General features: G+C 48.8%; 1 protein-coding gene across 1 annotated transcript in view; it reads right to left on the minus strand.

Annotated features, from left to right (window-relative positions):
* Positions 1-2,717: 2,717 nt before the first annotated feature.
* Positions 2,718-26,874, minus strand: part of LOC137384173 (Na(+)/H(+) exchange regulatory cofactor NHE-RF1-like) — a 152,495-nt gene continuing 128,338 nt past the window's right edge. Inside the window, exons 4-6 of the mRNA XM_068057800.1 lie at positions 14,294-14,337; positions 8,297-8,413; positions 2,718-5,870 (exon numbers count right to left, since the gene is read on the minus strand). Of these exons, the coding sequence (XP_067913901.1) occupies positions 5,715-5,870; positions 8,297-8,413; positions 14,294-14,337 (317 nt within the window). The 3' untranslated portion in view covers positions 2,718-5,714. The remainder of the gene's footprint in view (positions 5,871-8,296; positions 8,414-14,293; positions 14,338-26,874) is intronic.

Below are 26,874 nucleotides of genomic sequence, written 5' to 3' on the forward strand. Positions count from 1 at the left end.
GATTGAATTTAAGAGCCGTGAGGTGATGATGCAGCTGTACAGGACCTTGGTAAGGCCTCATTTGGAGTACTGTGTGCAGTTCTGGTCGCCTCATTTTAGGAAGGATGTGGAAGCCTTGGAGAGGGTGCAGAGGAGATTTACCAGGATGTTGCCTGGAATGGAGAATAAGTCTTACGAGGAAAGGCTGAACATTCTAGGCCTCTTCTCATTAGAACGGAGAAGGATGAGGGGTGACATGATAGAGGTTTATAAGATGATCAGGGGAATAGATAGGGTAGACAGTCAGAAACTTTTTCCCCGGGTGGAGCAAAGCGTTACAAGGGGTCATAAATTTAAGGTGAAGGGTGGGAGATATAAGGGGGATGTCAGGGGAAGGTTCTTTACCCAGAGAGTGGTCGAGGCATGGAATGCCTTGCCCGGGGAAGTTGTTGAGTCAGAAACTTTAGGGACTTTCAAAAGGCTTTTGGATAGGTATATGGATAAAGGAGAATGATGGGGTATAGATTAAATTGTCCTTGACAGAGGACAAAGGATCGGCACAACATTGTGGGCCGAAGGGCCTGTTCTGTGCTGTATGTTCTATGTTCTATGTTCTATAACTGTGGAGGAGCAGACAAATTTAGGGATCCAAATCCAGAAATCGCTCCAACCTAGTGGGCAGGCATGAAAGGTTATCAGAGATGAACAGAATGTTAGCCTTAATGTCAATGGGGCTGGAATACAATGGCAGACTGCTCTGGTTAGACCCACCTGGAGAAGTGTGCTCAGTTCTGGGAGATATTGGCCTTGGAGGGGGTGCAGCCATGATTCTCAGGAATCGTTCTGGAGTTAAAAGGGTTAATTTGAAGGCAGGTTGCATTCAGGAGGCTTCTATTCTCTCGAGTATAAAAATTAAGGGGTGATCTCATTGAGATGTTGAAAATGATCAAAGGATTCACAGGGTAGATATTTCTTCTGGTGGCAAATCCAGAGTAAAAGGGGCATAACCTTAAAATTAGAGCTTGATTATTGATGCGTGATGGCAGGAAGCATTTCTTCATACAAAGGGCAGTGGAAATCTGGGACTCGCTCCCCAAAAAGGCTGTGGACGCTGGGGACCAATTCAAAACTTCCGAGACCAAGTCGGATAGATTTTTGTTGGGAAAAGGTAAAAAGGATTACGGAACCAAAATGGGTAGATACAGATAGCCAATATCTGTATAAGTCTTTGCTGAAAGAATAACTGAAAATCCTGTAAAGTGCTGTTGCAATAAAGATACTTTGACTGCATAGCTTTTGCTGGTCTCTGCTGTGGCACATGGGGTGTGGCATGGGGTGCACACAGAGGACTGGAGCAGGGGTGGCTGCCAATGGTTGTTGGTGGCAGCGGTGACAAAAACAGAAGGGTGTGTATTATAGACAGGAATTGGTATCTGGGGGTGTATTATTTTTAGATCAATTAACATACTGGCAATCAATGCAATATTGCCTTATAGTGCACGAAACCCAAAATGCTTCAATACCCTGTTTCAGTGTTGCCCCCTTTAAATTATTCCCACTTCTTATATAATCTGTGGGAGACCTAAAACGTGTGACAAAATGGCAGGGACAATTATTTGATATAAAACATTCGAAAGCTATTCTTTGTACTGAAAATGAGTAAATTTGAATGAAGAAGTTTTAGAAAAGCTGTCAGGTGAATCCATCAGCATTGATTCTAGAGAAAATGCTAACAGTTTATACTGTCCAGAGTTTCTACGCCAATGGACATCCATTGCACAAACCTACTCAGGAAGGAGCAGTTATGTTGCTATGAAACTTGAATTCTGAACAAGGACCTTGGTAGATAGGAAGCTGTTTTCTTGGATAATAGATGCTGAAATTGTAACAGGTAGATTGCGAGGAAATGAAGTGTTTATTGCTCAAATATTGAGCCATCAAATGGAAACCTGCCATTTCAACTCAGGAGAAAACAGTTCCCAATGAGATTTTCATATTCTATGACTATAAACAAGTCATGAGACCAGACTCGACAAAATTTGCATTTATATTCCTCGGCCTGTTTTTACGCATGGACAGCTTTATGTAGCTTCTTCCAGAATGAGAACTTGCGATTCTGTTACAGTGTTTGGTGAAAGAATAACCAGAAATCCTGTATTTAAGTACAGTTGCAATAAAGATACAAATTAGACCACAAATCTTTTGCGGGTCTCTGCTGGTAATCTAATAAAATGTTGGAACAGACTCAACTCTTGTTCCTGTCTACTCCACTAGGGGGAGTACAGTGATTACTGTAATTTATTCACTGAACTCCAACTGGGTGATAAAGAGTTAACAAGTTCTAACAACACAACCAGTAAAATCCAGACCCCATCAACTAAGGAAAAGCTGTGTATTCTCAAACCCAGAGAGGGGCGCAGAGAGAGAGAGAGGCAGACACAGAAAGGCACACAGGGAGAGAGATGCACAGAAAGGGGGTGCACAGAGACACAGGCAGACAGAGAGAGGTGCACAGAGAAAGAGAGAGACAGGCAGACAGAGAAGCGCACAGAAAGACAGAGAGGAGGAGGCAGAGAGAGACACACACAATTGTAGCGTCAATCAAACAAATCCAGAGCAGCAAACTTGGTGCCTCCAAGTCTCCTGATTTTCCGCATTGCCCTGCCACGAGTCTTTCCCCTAGGTCTCCAATATTCACAGTGTCCCACACGATGTACAACGCAGAGAAACAAACACAGTTCTTTGATTTTAATTTTTATTTCTTAAAATTTACACACTGATAAAAATATAGTTTCTAAAAATTACAATGTGTCTGAATTTGGACAATAAATCGTTCTGATCTTTTACACTCAAACCTAGAGTGAAAACTACATTGACTTTTCCCCCATTACACACAGGAGTAACTTGTCTCGAACTCAGAACCTGTGCTGATTAAATGAGATTACACTGGTGACCTGCTCCACTCCCATTAAACACGGTCAACTGACAAAATAAAAGCCAATAACAAATATTACCATTTACACAGAGGGTCAATCTCAGCCAAGGTATCCTGGGCCTGTCATTGGCATTTCACTTTCACAGAAACATTTCCATGTTACAGTCAGTCTCGTTCATTTTTATTATATAAAGTGTAAAAGTTGTAATGCAAAATAAGGAAAATGCAACGTAAAACAGAGTGATAAAATAGAACGCCACATTCGGACACAGAATGTGACTGGACCCAGATTAACCCTCGATGTACTGCCCGGGGACTGGGACTAAATCCAGCACTCTGTAGTCTGTGATAGTTAAAATCAACACTAGGCACAGCTCTCCGTGATGATGTGTGAAACGAGCTCGAGAAATCGTTTATGTTGGAAATCATGCAGGACCTCACCTTCACCACAGGTCCCAGGCATTATCTGGACAGGAGGTCCCTCGGGTTAAACTACAAAGGCAGGGGCAATACAATCTATAACCTCACCCAGTATCTCAGAGTCACATGTAGAAATTCCAGTAACTGAGGGTCCCAAACTGTATCATTCGAAGCATTATATCAATCTCTGCAAATTAGAGATTACTTTGATTAACCTAAACCACTTTTTGAACTTGCCACACTGGGACAGGCTGAACTTGGAACTCCTACCTGATCATTGGTCATTTCACTCTGTGTTTCTTTAATTCTACACCCCAGCTTTTATTAAACTGAATCAATTTTAAACCAAAGAACCCCTTTCGATGCAAATGCGAAGCCTGGTAGATTTCCAGGTTCCAGAAACTTTTCCAATCAGAACTCACTTGTGGCAAATTAAAGCAGATTACAAACATCACTGGTGGTGATAAACTCCTTCTTCTTTGGCCTCCTTGCCTCGAGAGACAATGGGTAAGCGACTGGAGGTGGTCAGTGGTTTGATAAACTACAGGCAGCATTTATTCTGCAAGTACCCAGTTAAAGGACAGGAGGAGATGGGAGCAGTGTGGAATGAGTTTATAAAATGCTCAAAATGCATCAAAAACCAATAGAAGATAGCAATCACTGTTAAGTACTGATAAACAAGGAGTCCCTTTAATAACCCGTCATCTCGAGGAAGTTCTAAATAAAAAGGTACAACCCAACAAAGGAAAATAACAGACAGATCTGACCCCCACATGACAAGATTCAGAGGGAAGGGGGTGAAAGGATCATTAACTAGATTAGATCAACTAGATCAGCATTAACTAGATCTCTTCCCAGCAGGTTAATTGGACGTGATGGCACATTTTGGTGGTGAGGGGAGAAACAGATCAGGATAAAGCAAAGACTCACATATTCCCCAAAGATACAAGGCCCAGAGGGGGCACCTTAGATCCTGCTACAAGCCAGGTAAAAGCGTCATTCATGATCACAAGCAATGAGAGTGAGGAAGGTTGATCTTTGAAACAGAGGGAGCAGATACTCTATTGGACAGAAACAGGATGAAGGGATATGATAAGGAGGTGGGTAAGGAGCGACAAAATCTCATTGATTGGATGGCCTTCAGGCTCCTGAATTGTGCTGTAAATGAAAGTCCCTGCATGACAACACTTCCCAGTAACCTGAATGTAACTCATTGAATGTTGGCAAACTGGTCCCACAGCCTTTCCAGAGAAATCCATACTCCTGCTCAGTTATTTGGAACAGTTTGTGAGTGATCTTGATGGGCAGCTACCAGCCTGAGGTCTGCACAGGTCAGTGACACACAAGGAACCTCCCGAGGACGGGTCAGTCTGTTAACAGTGCACTTTATCATCTAGTTCAACTTGCAAAGCAGTCATTACCTCATACTGAAGCCTTATCCAGCAACAGGAACTAAATCAGCTCTTTTCTAATGAATGCAGCTTATTGGTTGCGGTATGCAGATTAAACGGGATTTTAATAGGGGAGAATCTAAATAAAAACATAATTGCACACAGCAGGTTAGAGAATCAGTGGCCCCAACAGCCGATCCATCATTAGCAGAACTGTGGCTGTCTTTAAGCAAGTGTGATTTGTGCAGGTGATTTCAAACTGTTCTCTAAAGAAATTCAAATCTCACTGGTAAACAGGATTAAGGAACAATCTCAGCAAAAAGCACCTGGTTTGTGAGGGAATGGTAAGTGTTGATAGTGCAGGACTCAGGTGTTTGAAAAGAGATTTAAAACTCGCCCAGCTTTTAATAATCAAAGGTTCAAGCTCAGGCAGTGACTATGTAAAGGAGCCTCATCTGAAATCCCGCACACAGTTCATCCAAGGCAAACAACCAACCTCCAGCAGGCAAAGGGCAGGGGGGACCAGCCACAGGGCAGGCATAAGAGATTCAAAAGAGGCTAATACAGGTTAGTGTCCCCATCCTCACAGCACTGCCCCTGTCTGAGTGACCGCTGCTATCAGGAGCCAATAGTGAGAGATGCCCGGGACATTCCAACATGCCACTCACAGCCACTAGGAGAGGGGCCTCGAAAACATGGTGTGGACCAAAGCTCTAGGGGGGGTTGGGGGGGGGAAGTGCACATCACTCTGCTCCCCTGCTCCACCAACATAAACCAAGCCAATTACAATAGGGCATTGTGCTGGACCTGGTCTGCCTCTGACCAGAGGGAGGATGGGGTTTCATGAACCAGTGAGATAGGGAGGGACTCGGCCCTCGGAATGTACCAGGTAAGACTCGCAGGGTTTAGGAAAACAATATTACCAGAAAAATGAATGTTTTGTGAGGTTATTAAAGCTGAAGCTGAGATTAACAAAGTTACTGTCTTCTTTACAAGTTGCTGAACAATTCATTCTTCTTGCTCCAGTCCATCGGTGGGGCCCGCTTGCTCGAGCGCTTGGAATGAACCTTCTCCTTGGCCTCCGCTGCAGAAGTACTGAGGCTCAGACCCGGCTCAACAAACTTACTGTCACCTTCGGGCTGGGGCTGCCAAACAGAAAGAGAGAGTGAGCCAGCTTTCCCTGTGACTATCACCTGCAGGGACCAGAGAATGACAGAGGCACCTGCAATTATATAACACCTTTCACCACCTCTGAACATCCCAGAAATATACAACTGAAGTACTTTTGAAGCATAATCAGTGTAATGTAGGAAACATTGCATCCAATTTTCACAGAGTAATATCCCACAAACTGCAGCTAATCTTTTTTTTTTCCAAGTGATGCTGTCTGAAGGATAAATATATTGGCCAGGACACCATGGAATGGTGTCTGCTCTTCTTCAAAACATGGGATCCTTTACATCCACCTGAGAGGACTGGCATCACCTCAATTTAACATCCCATCCAAAAGGTGGACCCTCCAACAGGGCAAACCTTCCGACTGTGCTGCACTCCCTCGGTACTGACCCTCCGACAGTGCAGCACTCCCTCGGTACTGACCCTCCGACAGTGCAGCACTCCCTCGGTACTGACCCTCCGACAGTGCAGCACTCCCTCGGTACTGACCCTCCGACAGTGCAGCACTCCCTCGGTACTGACCCTCCGACAGTGCAGCACTCCCTCGGTACTGACCCTCCGACAGTGCAGCACTCCCTCGGTACTGACCCTCCGACAGTGCAGCACTCCCTCGGTACTGACCCTCCGACAGTGCAGCACTCCCTCGGTACTGACCCTCCGACAGTGCAGCACTCCCTCGGTACTGACCCTCCGACAGTGCAGCACTCCCTCGGTTCTGACCCTCCGACAGTGCAGCACTCCCTCGGTACTGACCCTCCGACAGTGCAGCACTCCCTCGGTACTGACCCTCCGACAGTGCAGCACTCCCTCGGTACTGACCCTCCGGCAGTGCAGCACTCCCTCGGTACTGACCCTCCGGCAGTGCAGCACTCCCTCGGTACTGACCCTCCGGCAGTGCAGCACTCCCTCGGTACTGACCCTCCGACAGTGCAGCACTCCCTCGGTACTGACCCTCCGACAGTGCAGCACTCCCTCAGTACTGACCCTCCGACAGTGCAGCACTCCCTCGGTACTGACCCTCCGACAGTGCAGCACTCCCTCGGTACTAACCCTCCGACAGTGCAGCACTCCCTCAGTACTGACCCTACGACTGTGCAGCACTCCCTCAGTACTGACCCTCTGACACTGCAGCACTCCCTCAGTAATGACCCTCTGACACTGCAGCACTCCCTCAGCACTGATCCTCTGACACTGCAGCACTCCCTCAGTACTGATCCTCTGACACTGCAGCACTCCCTCAGTACTGACCTTCTGACAGTGCAGCGTTCCCTCAGTACTGCACTGGGAGTGTCAGCCTGGATTATGGGTTTGAGTCTCTGGACTGGGACACTGTTTTCTGACCCAAAGGTGAGAGTAACTACCCATCGAGCTACAGCTGACAAAGTGAAGGAGCTGCTCACTGCAGCCCGAGGACAAGAGAGCGACGCAACATCTGCAATTCATCAGGAGAACAACCCAACACCAACCGCTCAGTGTTACATTAACGGGTTTATTCTTTACATTTAAAGAGATGGATCCCCACCCCTCCATTGCCAGTCTCCTCTCCTGAAAACACTGTCCCTTTCCTGGCACCAGTACCTCACCTTAGCAGGTGTTCCTCTGTACTAGACAATAAGCATCTGTAGGCAAGTCAGCCATGGGGGGGGTGTCTTTGGTCAGGTATGTCTTATTCTCATCCAAAGTCCCCATCTATCACAAGGAACAGGAATGGTGGGGGAGTTCCCCAGTGGTGTCAGAGTCATAGAGAGATACAGCACTGAAACAGGCCATTTGGCCCACCGAAATGAATAAATAAAAATAAAAAATAAAAATAAATTTTTAAAAATGGTGCTGGGACCAATTGTAGTATCCAATCAGCAGGCACCCAGCAGAGGTCAGCTGACTGCGCAGATCAGAGACTGAACTGCTGTGGGGTCAAAGTTCAAAGGCTTCAGTCTACCCCATCATGCATTTAGTATAAAGTCCAGACTCATTAAAGTTTAAATGGGAAATGTGTTACGTGGAGTGCAATTACACTCTTAAATTACAAGGGAAGGATTGCACACGTACACTGGTCTCCAGGAGGACTGTGCTTCAGCTGCTAACCCACAAAGAGATAGCTGATCCTGTGTGGGGCTGGACAATGAGCAGGAACATGGCACGACAACTGGGAATAATCCTTACCCCTCGCTGCCATCCACTAACCCTCACCAAGGGTGCAGAGGTCCCTCGCCCACATGACTGGCCTCAGCAGCAGCACACTCCACAACAACAATGGGAGCCTCGTTTACACCAGAGGTGGCTCGTCACTGCTCACCACCTCTGGACATCCCAAACTCAATGAAGGGCCTTTGAAGTTTACTCACTGCTGTAAATGTAGAAAATGCGTAGGTCACAAACAAATGTAAAAATGTACCTTGACCACCTGGGCACTTGTAACCCTGGCTGGAGTCGTTGGGGTGGATGGGGCAGATGATGAATTCGAAGACGGTGCTGATGTGGGGGTCACTGCTGCAGATACGTTTCCATTAGCCTGTAAATGGGGAGCAGATGGAGGCATGTCATCACCACACTTCACAGAAAAGCAGCAAGAAAACAAATCTAAACACAGAGCAATTCCCAAGATCACCCTCAGCCTCCCTGCACTGCTCAGCCAGTTTCCAGTTACTGTCTGCTGCATCAGGACCAAAAAGTTCAGGGAAAAATGTGGGACAAGTCTGGCTGAACTACTTTATATTCAACATCCTCCCCCATTTCAAATGAAGAGTAAAATTTCCTACCAATAATTAGAGGATGGCCAGTTTGCAACCCAGCTCTGTGGGATGAGGTTAAGACCATGAGACCCAGTTATCCAGAGTGATATTCCAGGATGTTGGGGAGTGACCGGGGGAGGAGGAGGAGGAACGGGCGAGGGGGGGAGGCGGAGAGGGGGGGGGGGGGGGGGGTGGGATGCGGAGGCGACGGGGCTGGGGGAATGAGGAGGCGACGGGGCGAGGGAGGCAGGCGAGGATGACTGGACCTGCCTCTCTTCCATAACAAAAATAAAACTTTGAAAGTGTGAATCCGAGATTGAACCTCCCCGTACTCTCAGCCCTGTGGTCTGCACACTATAGTACAGCAAGACAAAGGGCCACAGTCTAGTTGGACGAGTTGATCTGCTCCAGTGAAGCAGTCCACAATTCCTGGATCAATGCTCAGGGAGCAGGTTCCTACATCAATCACTGGTGAAGGGTGAGCAAATCTGACCTCACTGCATTGTCTGCACTGCACAAATTCCAAAAGGAGCAACTACACTTGCGCATTGCTATATCCTCAGGGTTAACTATACAACCTCTCCCCTCCCGCAACCCAAGAGGAGGAGCGAGAGAGAGACAGAGAGAGGAGAGAGAGAAAAAGGTCAAGGAGTGAAGATGGGAATGAGAATAGAGGGAGGCCCTGGAGTGGAACAAATACTGAGGGACCGTGAGTGGGTTCAGGATCACATTTTTGTTCTTGGGTTGTCAGTGACACTGGCAAGGTCACATTTATTGCCTATTCTGAGGTCAGTGCCGTGGGACTGGAGTCCTACACAGGCTGACCCAGGTATGGGTGGCAGGTTTCCTTCTCTGAAGGACCTTCGTGAACCAGTTGGGCTTTTAACACCAATCTGACAGCTCTTCCTGGTACTAACCCACACATTACCAGGCTTATTGCATTGAATGTCACTCACCCGGGGGAGGAGGGGCTCGAACTCGACCTCAGGGTTGCTGGTTCAGGACCAGAACCACTATCCCCACTCACCCAATCAGGCTGTGGACATGGCCTGAGGTCAGAGTTCATCTTCCACTGGGTGCCAGCCACTGGCAGGGGTGGAGAACGCCCACTCACTGTTGAGCTGTCTAGAGCCAGCTTTCGATAGCCCAGTACCAGCATGACCGCACCATGGTTTGTCACCTTTCCATTCGTGAGGGATTGAGAAAGCGACAGTACCCTGTCCGTCAAGCTACAGAACATGTTATCCAGGGAACTGTACTCTTCCAGCAAGGGTAACAAATCCAGGGGTTTAGGAACACTGTAGATACCCAGTAGCTCCTTCAAAAGAGCAATTTCTAAATTCAAAATAGTTGTATAGCAGTAAGTGACTTCATATTTTATAATTAGTGTTTGCCTTCAAGATAGATCAGTCACATCTCAGGCTACATTTCTGATCCACAAGGAGTTTATACAGGCTCAGCCAAACAAAAGGATTAGCAGAGCGAGTATTTACTGCACAGGTCACATGACAGTAAGCAGAGAGACTCTTGGCAAGACTTGGCCCTAGATTAGCAAGGGATTGTGAGTCACTAGGAGCAGTTATACATTAAACGGACAGCCTTCTCCGTCACTTCATGATGTGATCTCTTCTTTGCCATGGGGTAACACAAAAAACACAAAAGTCCGAGTGTATCAGGCCTGTGTCCTCAGTACCTTGCTCTACGGCAGCGAGGCCTGGACAACGTATGCCAGCCAAGAGCGACGTCTCAATTCATTCCATCTTCGCTGCCTTCGGAGAATACTTGGCATCAGGTGGCAGGACTATATCTCCAACACAGAAGTCCTTGAAGCGGCCAACACCCCCAGCTTATACACACTACTGAGTCAGCGGCGCTTGAGATGGCTTGGCCATGTGAGCCGCATGGAAGATGGCAGGATCCCCAAAGACACATTGTACAGCGAGCTCGCCACTGGTATCAGACCCACCGGCCGTCCATGTCTCCGTTATAAAGACGTCTGCAAACGCGACATGAAATCGTGTGACATTGATCACAAGTCGTGGGAGTCAGTTGCCAGCATTCGCCAGAGCTGGCGGGCAGCCATAAAGACAGGGCTAAATTGTGGCGAGTCGAAGAGACTTAGTAGTTGGCAGGAAAAAAGACAGAGGCGCAAGGGGAGAGCCAACTGTGCAACAGCCCCGACAAACAAATTTCTCTGCAGCACCTGTGGAAGAGCCTGTCACTCCAGAATTGGCCTTTATAGCCACTCCAGGCGCTGCTTCACAAACCACTGACCACCTCCAGGCGCGTATCCATTGTCTCTCGAGATAAGGAGGCCCAAAAGAAAAAAGAACAGGTGACTGATTGTAGACATGACAAGTTATGAAGGTAGGAACAGGAGGAGGCCATTCAGCCCCTCAAACCTGTGCCGCCATTCAATTAGATCATGGCAGATCTGTATCTGAACTCCCTTCACCTGCCTCGGTTCCTGGCCTAACCAAAATCCAGCAATCTGAGTTTTGAAATTGTCAATTCACCTCAAAAGCTTTCTGGGGGAGGAGAGTTCCAGATTTCTACTGCCCTTTGTATGAAGAAGTACTTCCTGACATCATCACTGAAAGGCCTGTCTTTAATTTTAACCTTATGTTCCCTTGTTCTGGACTCACCCCACAAGAAAAAAATAGTTTCTATCACCCCCATCAAAACGTTTAATCACCTCAATTAGATCACCCCTTAATCTTCTAAATTTAAGAGAATACAAGCCTAGTCAGTGCAACCTGTCCTCATCATTAAACTCTCCAAGCCCCAGTAACATTTTGGTAAATCTGTGCTCCAAGACCAATATATCCTTTCTGAGCAGCAGGGCCCAGATTGAATGCTGTCCTCCAATAGGAACATAGGAATAGGAGGAAGCCATTCAGCCCCTCCAGCTTGTTCTGTCATTCAATGAGATCATGGCTAATCTGTGACCTAACTCCATATACCTGCCTTTACCCCATATTGCTTAATATCTTTGGTTAACAGAAATCTATCAAACTCAGATTTAAAGTTAACAATCGATTCAGCATCAACTGTCCTTTGTGGAAGAGAGCTCTAAACATCTACCACCCTTTGTGTGGGGAAGTATTTCCTAATTTCACTCCTGAAAGGTCTGGCTCTAATTTTTAGACCATATTAGACTCGCTAACCAGTGGAAATAGTTTCTCTCAATCCACCTTATCTGTTCTCTTAATATCTTGAAAACGTCAATCAAATTACCCTTAACCTTCTAAATTCCAGGGAATACAACCCTGGTTTGTGTAATCCCGTTTTGTAATTTACCCCTGACAGTCCAGGTATCTTTTTGTGCTCTAAATGGGTCTGGACAAAGCTCTGTACAGCTGTAACATAACTTCACCCCTTTGCACTTCAGCCCTCTTGAAATAAATTCCATTAGCCTTTGAATATTTTTTGTACCCGTTTCCTTGTTTTTAGTGATTTCCGTACTTGGATTTTTAAATCTCTCAGCTTCTCCACAGTTGAGCTTCTCACCATTTGGAAAATACTCCTATCCATCTTTCTTAGGTCTAAAGAGGGCGACCTCACATTTGCCCACAGTGAGCTCCATTTGCCAGTGTTGCCCAATCATTCATACAAAGCATGAATAACATGTAGAGATCAGTGCAGTATTTCAACATCTGTGACAGAGGTTCATTAAAATAGCACAACAATCAGTTTGGAGCCTCTCCCACTTCTCCTTTGGGTGGGATGAATGCATCCATCAGACAACAGGGAGCCAACCAGCTAACACAGGCTCCAAACAGCATCGAGTATTTTTGCCACCTCCATAACAGTTTAAACAAAACAGTAACAGGAAGGAAATTGTACCAGACAGATCAAAAGAGTCATATCAGAGAAAGAGATCAAGAACACAACACAGAATTTACATAAAATGTACAGCAGAGAAAGGCTATTCAGCCCAACTGGTGTACAGACAGACACTGATGGTCATGCTCCAGGCCAGCCTCTTCCTACCCAGCAGCTTTCTCCTCCTTTCTCCCTCGTGTGTTTATCTAGCTTCCCCTAAATAAAAGAGGATTCTCCTGAATTCCCCATTAGATTTATTAATGACTATTTTATATTGACGGCCTCTAGTATTGGATTCCGCACCAGAAGCAACATCTTCTCTGATTAGTTTCAGTAGGTTTTAACAGTTATCCTTCAGGCAGCTTCATCTCATCAATAGTCACCCCAGGATATTGCTCTGCATTGTAATCTTCACTCTGCACAGACAGCTACCTGATAGTTACATCCTCTATTGCATAGTCACATCCTCTATTGCATAGTCACATCCTCTACTGCACTGTTACTGGTTAAAGCAATTACAGTGTGATTTGACAGAAAATGGTTTAAAATGATTAAGGATGGAAATGGACTGTTTCCAATGAGTTGGGGATCTTAAACCAGGCAACATAGATAGAAGATTGAATGTAAGAGATTTAAGACAGAGGGCAGGAGAAACTTCATTACACAGAGAATTGTCTGGCTGTGGAATTCACGGCCAGAGTTAGTGATTGCAGCAGAGACTGTCAACGTTTAAGAATTAGTTAGATAGGTGGTTGAAGGGAAGAGGGATAAAGGAATATGGGATGAGGTCAGGTATATGGGATTAGGATGCTGCTAGTGTGGAGGATAAACACCAACATGAACTGGTTGGGTCGAATGCTCTGATTCTGTTATAATTCCTGTCAAAAAAAGATTAAAACTGGAATATTCCTCTTCAGTTACATTCTAGTGAACTAACATTGCTTTAGCACAAATATAATTGGACTGAACTAGGGCGGGGGGGGGGGGGGGGGGGGGGGCACTACTGACCCAGCCAGTCCAACAGCTCACACCCAACTGGGGGGGGGGAAGAACGTGTGTGTGTGTGTGTGGGGGGGGGGGGGGGGGGAACTGCATTCCCAGCCAGTCCAACACTCTAATCGTTTTCAGAGCCGCAATGGATTGCATTTATCACAGAATAAAACCAATCCTGAGACAGACAGATTCCTGGAACAGAAACAAGTATAGATCGACAACAGCACAAAGCCTACTAGTCAAGCTCCATGAAGGTCCAGTGAGAATAAAAACAGTTTTGTTTGAAGCAAGTTGGGGCAGTCTCAGCCGCAGTATCCCTCGTGCAGCAGAGGCACCTGATGGATCCAAGCTGCCAAACAGGGGTTGCCAATCCTTCAGGAATGCCCTGGAATCTCCAGGAATAATCCCCTGGACACATGCTGTGAACAAACTCAGGAGAAAAATCATAGGGGCATTAAAAAGATTCAATTTTATTCATTTTCTTTGGACACGGATTTTTATTAGTTATAAAAAGTTTGGAGATGGGAGAAAAGGCTGTTTGACTGGATGGGCTGTTGGAAATGGGAGGTCATGTGACGAAATCTCCAGGCAGAGTTGGTAACTCACGCAGAAGGAAGTCCTGAATTGTGCCAGCTAGGAGTGCCATAGTCATTTTTAAAAAAAGACATTTGCAAACAGCAAGTAACAAGGAAGGAAGGAAATGGACAGCAAAGCGACAGATTCACAAAGCGAGGGAGGTGGATGCAGTTTGCTTTGATGACGCACTGCACTTGGAAAACAACTCCTGTAAACTACACGTCACGGTTCAGTAAGACTGTACTGAAATCAGAGAAACTTTCTACCTTCTGTTCGATGTCCCCATTTACAAGCAGCTGTGGTAGAGGTCCTGCAAAACAAAACATCACTTGTTAGTATTCAGGCCGTGTATCCAATCTGAGGACCAGCATCAAACACAAAAATAGCAAGTTAGCACACCACCCTATCAAACTCAAACACAGTCCTCGAGCGCACCACCCTATCAAACTCAAACACAGTCCTCGAGCGCACCACCCTATCAAACCCAAACACAGTCCTCGAGCGCACCACCCTATCAAACCCAAACACAGTCCTCGAGCGCACCACCCTATCAAACCCAAACACAGTCCTCGAGCACACCACCCTATCAAACTCAAACACAGTCCTCGAGCGCACCACCCTATCAAACCAAAACACAGTCCTCGAGCGCACCACCCTATCAAACTCAAACACAGTCCTCGAGTGCACCACCCTATCAAACCCAAACACAGTCCTCGTGTACACCACCCTATCAAACCCAAACACAGTCCTCGAGCGCACCACCCTATCAAACCCAAACACAGTCCTCGAGCACACCACCCTATCAAACCCAAACACAGTCCTCGAGCACACCACCCTATCAAACCCAAACACAGTCCTCGAGCGCACCACCCTATCAAACCCAAACACAGTCCTCGAGCGCACCACCCTATCAAACCCAAACACAGTCCTCGAGCACACCACCCCATCAAACCCAAACACAGTCCTCGAGCACACCACCCCATCAAACTCAAACACAGTCCTCGAGCACACCATCCCATCAAACCCAAACACAGTCCTCGAGCACACCATCCCATCAAACCCAAACACAGTCCTCGAGTACACCACCCTATCAAACCCAAACACAGTCCTCGTGTACACCACCCTATCAAACCCAAACACAGTCCTCGAGCACACCACCCCATCAAACCCAAACACAGTCCTCGGGTACAGCATCCCATCAAACCCAAACACAGTCCTCGAGCACACCACCCTATCAAACCCAAACACAGTCCTCGAGCGCACCACCCTATCAAACCCAAACACAGTCCTCGAGCGCACCACCCCATCAAACTCAAACACAGTCCTCGAGCACACCACCCCATCAAACCGAAACACAGTCCTCGAGCACACCATCCCATCAAACCCAAACACAGTCCTCGAGCACACCATCCCATCAAACCCAAACACAGTCCTCGTGTACACCACCCCATCAAACCCAAGCACAGTCCTTGAGCACACCATCCCATCAAACCCAAACACAGTCCTCGAGTACACCATCCTATCAAACCCAAACACAGTCCTCGTGTACACCACCCCATCAAACCCAAACACAGTCCTCGGGTACAGCATCCCATCAAACCCAAACACAGTCCTCGTGTACGCCACCCTATCAAACCAAAACACAGTCCTCGAGCACACCATCCCATCTAACCCAAACACAGTCCTCGAGCACTCCATCCCATCAAACCCAAACACAGTCCTCGGGTACAGCATCCCATCAAACCCAAACACAGTCCTCGGGTACAGCATCCCATCAAACCCAAACACAGTCCTCGAGCACACCATCCCATCTAACCCAAACATAGTCCTCGAGCACACCACCCTATTAAACTCAAACACAGTCCTCGAGCACACCATCCCATCTAACCCAAACACAGTCCTCGAGCACTCCATCCCATCAAACCCAAACACAGTCCTCGGGTACAGCATCCCATCAAACCCAAACACAGTCCTCGGGTACAGCATCCCATCAAACCCAAACACAGTCCTCGGGTACAGCATCCCATCAAACCCAAACACAGTCCTCGTGTACACCACCCTATTAAACTCAAACACAGTCCTCGAGCACACCATCCCATCAAACTCAAACACAGTCCTTGAGCACTCCATCCCATCAAACCCAAACACAGTCCTCGGGTACAGCATCCCATCAAACCCAAAGTCCTCGAGCACACCAACCCATCAAACACACAGTCCTCGAGCACACCACCCATCAAACCCAAACACAGTCCTCGGGTACAGCATCCCATCAAACCCAAACACAGTCCTCGGGTACAGCATCCCATCAAACCCAAAGTCCTCGAGCACACCAACCCATCAAACACACAGTCCTCGAGCACACCATCCCATCTAACCCAAACACAGTCCTCGGGTACAGCATCCCATCAAACCCAAACACAGTCCTCGGGTACAGCATCCCATCAAACCCAAACACAGTCCTCGGGTACAGCATCCCATCAAACCCAAAGTCCTCGAGCACACCACCCATCAAACCCAGTCCTCGAGCACACCACCCCATCAAACCCAGTCCTCGAGCACACCACCCCATCAAACCCAAACACAGTCCTCGAGCACACCACCCCATCAACCCCAAACACAGTCCTCGAGCACACCACCCCATCAACCCCAAACACAGTCCTCGAGCACACCACCCCATCAAACACAGTCCTCGAGCACACCACCCCATCAAACACAGTCCTCGAGCACACCACCCCATCAAACACAGTCCTCGAGCACACCACCCCATCAAACACAGTCCTCGAGCACACCACCCCATCAAACACAGTCCTCGAGCACACCACCCCATCAAACACAGTCCTCGAGCACACCACCCCATCAAACACAGTCCTCGAGCACACCACCCCATCAAACACAGTCCTCGAGCACACCACCCCATCAAACACAGTCCTCGAGCACACCACCCCATCAAACACAGTCCTCGAGCACACCACCCCATCAAACACAAAGTACTCGAGCACACCACCCCATCAAACACAAAGTACTCGAGCACACCACCCCATCAAACACAGTCCTCGAGCACACCACCCCATCAAACACAAAGTACTCGAGCACACCACCCCATCAAACACAAAGTCCTCGAGCACACCACCCCATCAAACACAGTCCTCGAGCACACCACCCCATCAAACACAAAGTACTCGAGCACACCACCCCATCAAACACAAAGTCCTCGAGCACACCACCCCATCAAACACAATCCTCGAGCACACCACCCCATCAAACACAGTCCTCGAGCACACCATCCCATTAAACCCAAACACAGTCCTCGAGCACACCACCCCAAACACAATCCTCGAGCACACCACCCCATCAAACACAGTCATCGAGCACACCACCCCATCAAACACAATCCTCGAGCACACCACCCCATCAAACACAATCCTCGAGCACACCACCCCATCAAACACAGTCCTCGAGCACACCACCCCATCAAACACAGTCCTCGAGCACACCACCCCATCAAACAAAATCCTCGAGCACACCACCCCATCAAACACAATCCTCGAGCACACCACCCCATCAAACACAATCCTCGAGCACACCACCCCATCAAACACAATCCTCGAGCACACCACCCCATCAAACACAATCCTCGAGCACACCACCCCATCAAACACAATCCTCGAGCACACCACCCCATCAAACACAATCCTCGAGCACATCACCCCATCAAACACAATCCTCGAGCACACCACCCCATCAAACACAATCCTCGAGCACACCACCCCATCAAACACAATCCTCGAGCACACCACCCCATCAAACCCAAACACAGTCCTCGAGCACACCACCCCAAACACAATCCTCGAGCACACCACCCCATCAAACCCAAACACAGTCCTCGAGCACACCACCCCATCAAACACATTCCTCGAGCACACCATCCCATCAAACACATTCCTCGAGCACACCACCCCATCAAACACATTCCTCGAGCACACCACCCCAATCAAACACAAACACAGTCCTCGAGCACACCACCCCATCAAACACAAACACAGTCCTCGAGCACACCCAGAGAAAATACAGTCCCCGAGTGTACCGCACTGAGAAAACACTGTCCCCGAGCTCACTGCACAGAGAAAACACAGCCCCTGAACACACCCTATCAAAACACAGCTCCTGAATGCATCCTACTGTCATAACACAGTCCCCTAATGCACCCCACCTTTCATACCAAAGTCCCTGAACACACCCCGCTGTCAAGAACAAAGACGGTCATGAAACACAACACAGGATCAAAAGCAAACACTGTCAAACACAACCACAGTGACTGAACTACTGTCCCCAATGCTCCACACCAAGCCCACACCTACAGTCCTCAAATTTACCAACACACCATCCCGAGCAGACATCAATTTCCCCAGCATCAAAGAATGGGCCTCATCCACCTCAGCTGCTGCACTCTCATTAAAGTACTACTGGAATGGGAGTTGCGGCCTCAGTTGAAGTACAATTAAAGCCTTACCCCAGAAAAATCACATTATTGCACTTTATTGAAAGGCATGAGCTGTTCCATAGCAACTGCTGAAAGGATTTAGCGTTCAATAAAGACCACCTAATGTTTGCGATGGGAGACCTTTCTGAAGTCGGGATTTAATTATTTCAAGACTAGCACCACATTACTGCAACACTGCAAATCCAAAATCCACATTCATGCCCATGTTATTAACGCACACTGTGGAGACAGACACTTATTGAGAAGTTCTGGGAAGGTGCATCTGCTTATAAACTATATGACTCACAAAACATCAGGCAAGAATATCTTCTGCATTCTGAACAAACACAGTGGGACCAGCACATGTAACTGCCAGCGTAGAGTGAATTTTACTCTGTATCTAAACCACAAAGTACGGGCCTGTGAGTGCTTGATGGGACATGCAGAGGGAGCTTTACTCTGTATCTAACCCCGTTTTTATTTATCCTTTTGAATGGCGGAGCAGGCTCGATGGGCAGTATGGTCTACTCCTGCGCCTATTTCTTGTGTGTTTGATGGGGACAGTGCTGAACCTGCCCTGGGAGTGTTTAATAGGAGAGTGTAGAGGGAGCTTTACTCTGTAGCTTGACCCGTTTTTTTTTTAAGGTGGCCTTTATACATTTTATGTCGAGGGGGCCTTTATTCCTCAGGCCCCCCTTTGAAGACATATTTTTAAAATAACTTTATTAAAGACAGATAAATAAACAAAAAACTCAAATTAAAATGCCATTTTCGGCGTCGACAATGCACTCCAGTCCCTGCGGTGCCCAGCGGTCACAGAAGGCCTCAAGCGTACCGGCGGACACCGCATGCTCCTTCTCCAGGAACACCCGGGCGCGAACATAACCGCGGAAGAGGGGCAGGCAATCGGGGAGGACGGACCCCACCGACGGCCCGCAGCCTGGACCTGTGAATTGCCACTTGGGCCAGGCCCAGGAGCAGACCGACGAGGAGATCCTCCTCCCGGCCCACACCCCTCCGCACCGAGTGCCCAAAGATCAGGAGCGTGGGACTGAAGTGCAGCCAGAACTTGAGGAGCAGCCCCTTCAGATACTCAAATAGGGGCTGCAACCTCGCACACTCCATATATATGTGGAACACGGACTCGTCCAGGCCGCAGAAAGTACAGGCGGCCTGGGAGTCCGTGAACCTAGTTAAAAGTCTATTGCATGGGACTGCCCTGTGCAACACCCTCCACCCCAGGTCCCCAATGTAAAGGGGGAGGACCCCCACATAGAGAGACCTCCATCGGGGTTTCCCCTCGTCGCCAGATGGCAACGCAGACCGCCAGGGTGTGTCCGGCCAGCTGACGAGGGCGAGGAAGTGAAGAATATGCAGGAGCAGCCCGTACAGGAAACCCCTCCGCGCCGATTGGAATGGCACGGAGGGCATTTCCGAGGCGGCTCGGGTTGTGCAGGACCGGCTCCCGAGGAGGGTTTCGGGGCCTGGGTCCGATGAGCAGTTCCGGCCGAGCGGGGTTCAGCTCGGCCAGGAGCGCTCCGCTCTCCCAAGCCCCCTCGCCACTTGCTACTCCTCTGCCCGACGGTCCGTCCCCGGAGTCGGCCGCCCGGACAGCGGAGGCGCTCTCCTCTGCTGGCGGGGGAGCACCCTGACTGGAGGCAACCATGTTCCAGACTCTGAATAGATCCCAGTAAAAGACAGGCAACTCCCTCAGAGAGGCACGGCTAACGGACTCCGCCGAGAGCTGCCTGTCGCCTTGAAGGCAGTGACACCGGCGGAAAAAATACGTCGCCAGCGCGCACCATCTGGGAAGACGCTCGACTGACCGGTATCTCTGCAGGGTTAGAAGGTGGAGAGTCGCAGCCTGGGTGCGGACGCACACCAGCGACTGGCCGCCCTCCTCGATCGGGAGACTCAAGACTGCGGCAGAGACCCAGTGTTTCCTCTTGCCCCAGAAGAAATCGACGAGTTTCTTCTGGATCTTCGGTGGCAAATGCAGGGGGCGGGGTCAAAGTGACCAACCGGTACCACAGCATGGAAGCCACCAGTTGGTTTATGACCAGCACTCGGCCCCTGTAGGAAAGCACTCGGAGCAGTCCTGTCCAGCGCCCCAGCCGAGTGGTGACTTTCGCCTCCAACCCCTGTCAGTTTGCTGGCCAGGCTTCCTCAGCGGGGCTAAAGTGGACTCCCAGAAAGGGGAGGTGCGTGGTGCTCCAGGCAAAAAGTGTCAACTCCTCCGGCAGGGAGTCCACCCGCCACTGACCCACCAGGAGTCCGGAACATTTCTCCCAATTGATCCTCGCGGAGGACGCGGCAGAAAAGGTCTGCTGGCAGTCGCGCATCCTCCGCACGTCAACAGGATCTGTGATCGCGAGCAGCACGTAGTCGGCGTAAGCAGAGAGGACGACCCGCATGGCTGCCTCGCGCAGAGCTAATCCCGTCAACTTCCTGTGAAGCAGGCACAGGAAGGGCTCCATGCAAATGGTGTAGGAAACGTGGCCCGGGTCCGAAAGCGTACAGAGTCCCGAAAAGGTATTTGTGATCCACCCTGTCGATCAGCTTCCGGCACCGACTGAACGGTATCTGGTGGAGGTGTGGGGGGAGTGGGGTGGGAGGAGGTGAGGAGGTGCATCGGCGCCACTCTGGGCAGCCGAGGTGGAGTTGGCAGCCGGGAGGTTGGGTCAGTTCTTGCGAACATGCCACACCCCCTTGCAGACATGGCACCGCACCCCGCCTAAGGTCCAGAAGACGCGGTAGGCCGTCCCCTGGAACTCTACATTGAAATGGCCCTCTGTGACCTCCTCCCGCACCAGCTGCATGAATAGCTGGCAGCGGAAAGAGTACACATGCTGGAGGCTGTTCTCCTGAAGACCGAGCGGGACTGGGGTGAGCCTCGTCTTTATGTCTCCCAGATGGCACAGGTGGGGAAGGAGGAGCTCACCAGGAATGAAGGGCGGGACATTTGACAAAATGACCCTTTGCGCAGTGGCCTCCAGGGCGTCCACTGGCAGAAAGGTCCTGCCCACGGTGAGCCCCTTGCTCAGAGCCAGGGACTCGGCCCACTCGGTCTTCAGGAAAAACACTGCCTTCCCATACATTTTAGAGGCTGCAAAAATGGCCGAAGGGCCGACAACCTCGGCCATTGCCTTAACACATTCCTCAACACATGGCTCTATCGTCATGTTTGGATGGACATAACTCTTGACCCCATGCTTTGATGTTACTATGCAAACGGTGACGGGGCAACAGCTGCAGTAGCCACAGCAGCATACGTGCGAGAAGGCCCCGCCACCGGTGAAGAGGGACATGCCATGGGGTCGCAGAGCCATGCCCACCCTTAAGAAATAAACTAACAGTTTTTAAACTAAAGCAATATGATGGGAGGGTTGGGGGGTAGAGGAGAATAGAGGTACAAAGGAAAAGGACAAGGAGAGATGAGGATAGACAGCCGAGTGTCGGAAGGGAGAGATGAGCTGCGAGGATGTTGCTGTGGTTCGGTAGTTGGAGCACCTTACTTCAGAGTTCACAGTCCTGTCTTCCAGTTAGGGGAGGGTTCTTCGCCCGGGTCGGTTGGAGCCGCCCGGTTCTCTCCTTTTCCACTGTTCTATAAAGACTGTGAAGACTTTCTTCAGCCGGGCAGCTCCAGCCGTCCCGAGCCACACAATTGGAGGTGGGGAGAGAGCCCCCTTTGTGCAGGATGGCAGATAAACACAAGAGCAAATACAGGGGCTCCCTATAGAATTTGGCAGCCCCACCCCCAACAGTTCAAACAACAAACTGTTCACTGGTGCTCCAACACCCACCTTTCCAAAATGACTTGCAGGTCTTCTTAGTCTTGAAAAAGTGCAACAGGTCCACAGTAAATGAAGCTGTCCTCCACTCTACAGTCTCCTCTCCAGTTGCAGTTGCAGCAACACAGGTGCAGCTGCTCACCCTGATTGCAGGCAGGAAGTGCTTCCCAAATTGCCCAGCCAATCCCAGTGCTGTACCTGTCCTGGGAGTGTTTGATGGGACAGTGTCTCTTCTTCTTCTTTGGACTCCTTGTCTCGAGAGACAATGGGTAAGCACCGAGAGGTGGTCAGTGGTTTGTGGAGCAGCGCCTGGAGTGGCTATAAAGGGCAATTCTAGAGTGATAGACTCTTCCACAGGTGCTGCAGATAAAATTGGTTGTCGGGGCTGTTACACAGTTGGCTCTCCCCTTGCACTTCAGTCTTTTTTCCTGCCAACTGCTAAGTCTCTGACTCACCAGTCTTTAGTCCCGCCTTTATGACTGTCCGCCAGCTCTGGCGGTCACTGGCAACTGACTCCCACAACTTGTGGTCAATGTCACAGGACTTCATGTCACGCTTGCAGACATCATTAAAGCAGAGACATGGACGGCCGGTGAATCTGATACCAGTGACGAGCTCGCTGTACAATGCGTCCTTGGGGATTCTGCCATCTTCCATGCAGCTCACATGGCCAAGCCATCTCAAGCACCGCTGGCTCAGTCGGGTGTATATGCTGGGGATGTTGGCCGCCTCGAGGACTTCTGCGTTGGGAGATACGGTCCTGCCACCTGATGCCAAGGATTCTCCGGAGGCAGCGAAGATGGAATGGGTTGAGACTTCGCTCTTAGCCGACATACCTTCTCCAGGCCTCGCTGCTGTAGAGCAAGGTACTGAGGACACAGGCTTCATACACTCGGACTTTTGTGTTCCATTTCAGTGCGCCATTTTCCCACACTCTCTTGGCCAGTCTGGACAGAGCAGCGGACACCTTTCCCTTGCACTTATTAATTTCTGCATCGAGAGACAGGTTACTGGTGATATTTGAGCCTAGGTAGGTGAACTCTTGAACCACTTCCAGAGCGTGGTTGCTGATATTGATGGATGGAGCATTTCTGATGTTCTGTCCCACGATGTTCGTTTTCTTGAGGCTGATGGTTTGGCCAAATTCATTGCAGGCAGCCGCAAACCTGTCGATGAGTCTCTGCAGACACTCTTCAGTGTGAGATGTTAATGCAGCATCGTCAGCAAAGAGGAGCTCCCTGATAAGGACCTTCCGTACTTTGGTCTTCGCTCAAAGACAGGCAAGGTTGAACAACCTGCCATCTGATCTTGTGTGGAGGAAAATTCCTTCTTCTGAAGACTTGAATGCATGTGACAGCAGCAGTGAGAAGATCCCAAACAGTGTAGGTGCAAGAACACAGCCCTGTTTCACGTCACTCAGGATAGGAAAGGAGTCGCTATGCTGAATTGTGCCTTTCATATTGTCATGGAATGAGGTGGTGATACTTAGTAGCTTTGGTGGACATCTGATCTTTGCTACTAGTCTGAAGAGACCACGTCTGCTGATGAGGTCAAAGGCTTGGGTAATGCCATCCTTTCCAGAGGCTTTTCCGCTGGCTAGAGAACCAATGGCATCACTGAGTTCCGATTTTGTTGGCTGTTCGTCCAGCTCATCCATGACTGGCAGAGACTGGGCTGCATTGAGGGCAGTCTTAGTGACAATATTTTCCCTGGAGTACAGTTCTAGGGAGTGCTCCACCCAGCGGTCCATTTGCTAGCATTGGTCAGTGATTGTGTCCCCTGATTTGAGGGGGGCGATCTTCTTGATGGTTGGCCCAAAAGCTCTCAATGACATCATACATTCCTCTGATGTTTCCAGTATCGGAGGCCAGCTGAATACGACTGCATAGGTGTTGCCAGTAGTCATTTGCGCAGCGCCTGGCTGTTCTTTGTGCAGAGCTTCTGGCTACTTTAAGTGCTACGGATGTTAACTCGCTGGGGGCTTTCTTGTAGTTCAACAGTGCAGTGCGCTTAGCAGCGATGACAGGTTCCAGCTCTTTAAAGCGAGATGGGACAGTGCAGAGGGAGCTTTACTCTGTATCTAAACCCGTGCTGTACCTGCCCTGGGAGTGTCTAATGTGACAGTGTAGAGGGAGCTTTATTCTGTATCTAAACCCGTTTTTTAAATCGTTTTGAATGGCGGAGCAGGCTCGATGGGCAGTATGGTCTACTCCTGCTCCTATTTCTTGTGTGTTTGATGGGGACAGTGCTGTACCTGCCCTGGGAGTACAACTAAATGATTGCAGTGCTCAGATTGAGGAATGGACAGTTTTGCCAATGACCCTGAGTGTGCTCCATGATGGATGTTGCAGCTTTACCAATCTGTGTTACAGGTAAGATATACACCAAGGGGAGAAACCATCTGATTGTAGTAACCAATCCTTTACTCCCTCACATGTTGGAATTAAAAAAGACACCTGGTGTCAACAAACCCTGAACACATTCAACCAGCTCCAGTATCACATCACAGGGCATGCCCTCATGCCCTTTATAATTCAATGATCACATTGGTGATTTGTGCTCAGCATTTCAATCACCAGAACCTCAGTACAACAGCATTACAAGCTCCGAATCATCAGCCCAAGCTTGGTACAGTTTCCATAGAAACATAGAAATTTACAGCATGGAAGGAGGCCTTTCGGCCCAATGTGTCCATTCCAGCTGACAAGTCGCCATCCAGCCTAATCCTACTTTCCGGCTCTTGATCAGTAGCCTTATGGGATACGGAACCTCAAGAACGTATCCAAGTACTTTGTAAATGTTGAGGGTTTCAGTTTCTCCCACCCTATCAGGCAGAATTCCAGACACCCACCACCCTCTAGGTGAAATTATTTCCCCTCAAGTACCCTCTAAAGCTCCTAAATCTGTGCCCCTGGTTACTGACCTCTCTGCTAAGGGAAATAGTTCCTTCCTATCCACTCTATTTGGACCCCTCATAATTTTATACACTTAAACTAAATCTCCCCTCAGCCTCCTCTGTTCCAAAGAAAGCAGCCCTTGCCTATCCAATCTTTCCTCATAACTAAAATTCTTCAGTCCTGGCAACATCCTCGTAAATCTCCTCTGTACCCTCTCTAGTGCAATCAAATCTTTCCAATACTGTGGTAACCAGAACCACATGCAGTATTCCAGCTGTTTGCTAACTAGTGTTTTATACAGTTCCAGCATAACCTCCCTGCTTTTATACTTTGTGTCTCGGCTATGCCTTCTTGACCACCTTATCTACCTGCCCGCCCACTTCAGGGATCTGTGGACATTCATTCCAAGGTCCCTCTGTTCCTCCACACTTCTCAATATTCTACCATTTATTGTGTATTCCCTTGCCTTATTAGCCTTCTCCAAATGCAGTATCTCACACTTCTCTGGACTGAACTTCATTTGCCACTGTTCCTCCCACCTAACCAAACCATTTCCAATAATTTTCGCACCATTGATCTCTGCCTGCAGTCTACATCTTCTTCTTCACTATCAACCACTCGGCTAATGTTTGTATCATCTGCAAACTTCTTAATCATGCCCTCTATATCTAAGTCCAAATCACTGATATGTAGCACCAACAGCAAGGGACCCAGTACTGACCCCTGTGAAACCCCACTGGGAACAGCCGTCCAGTCGCAAAAACACCCATCAGCCATTACCCTCTGCTTTCTGTCTCTGAGCCAATTTTGGAACCAATTTGCCACTTTGCCTTGGATCCCATGGACTTTTACTTTCATGATCAGTCTGCCATGTGGAACCTTATCAAGAACCTTGCTAAAATCCATGTAGACTACATCAAATGCACAACCCTCATTGAATCTTTTTGAGTAGTTATCAATGACGGTCAATCACGTTAGACATGAACTTAACAAATCCATGCTGACTGTCTTTGATTAATCTGTGCCTATGTGAAAATTTTCCAATAATTTTCGCACCATTGAGGTTAGGCTGAATAGCCTCTAATTACTCGGTATATCCCTTCCTCCCTTCTTAAACAATGGTACAGCATTAGCTGTCCTCCAGTCCTCTGGTACCACACCTATAGTTGGAGAGGATTGGAAAATGATGGTCAGAGCCTCCACTATTTCTTCTCTTGCTTCCCTTAACAGCCAAGGATATATTTAGTTTTTTTTTTCAGTTTAGTTTAGAGATACAGCACTGAAACAGGCCCTTCGGCCCACCGAGTCCGTGCCGACCATCAACCACCCATTTATATTAATCCTACACTAATTCCATATTCCTACCACATCCCCACCTGTCCCTATATTTCCCTACCACCTACCTATACTAGGGGCAATTTATAATGGCCAATTTACCTATCAACCTGCAAGTCTTTGGCATGTGGGAGGAAACCGGAGCACCCGGAGGAAACCCACGCAGAACTTGCAAACTCCACACAGGCAGTACCCAGAATTGAACCCGGGTCACTGGAGCTGTGAGGCTGCGGTGCTAACCACTGCGCCACCCCATCCGGGGCTGGGTGGTTTATCCACTTTTAGAGATGTTAAACCCCTTAATACTTCCTCAACTCCTCTTTCGGGCCTGCTCCGCATAACCC

Source organism: Heterodontus francisci, chromosome 26 (assembly GCF_036365525.1).
Source record: "Heterodontus francisci isolate sHetFra1 chromosome 26, sHetFra1.hap1, whole genome shotgun sequence".
NCBI lineage: Eukaryota > Metazoa > Chordata > Chondrichthyes > Heterodontiformes > Heterodontidae > Heterodontus > Heterodontus francisci.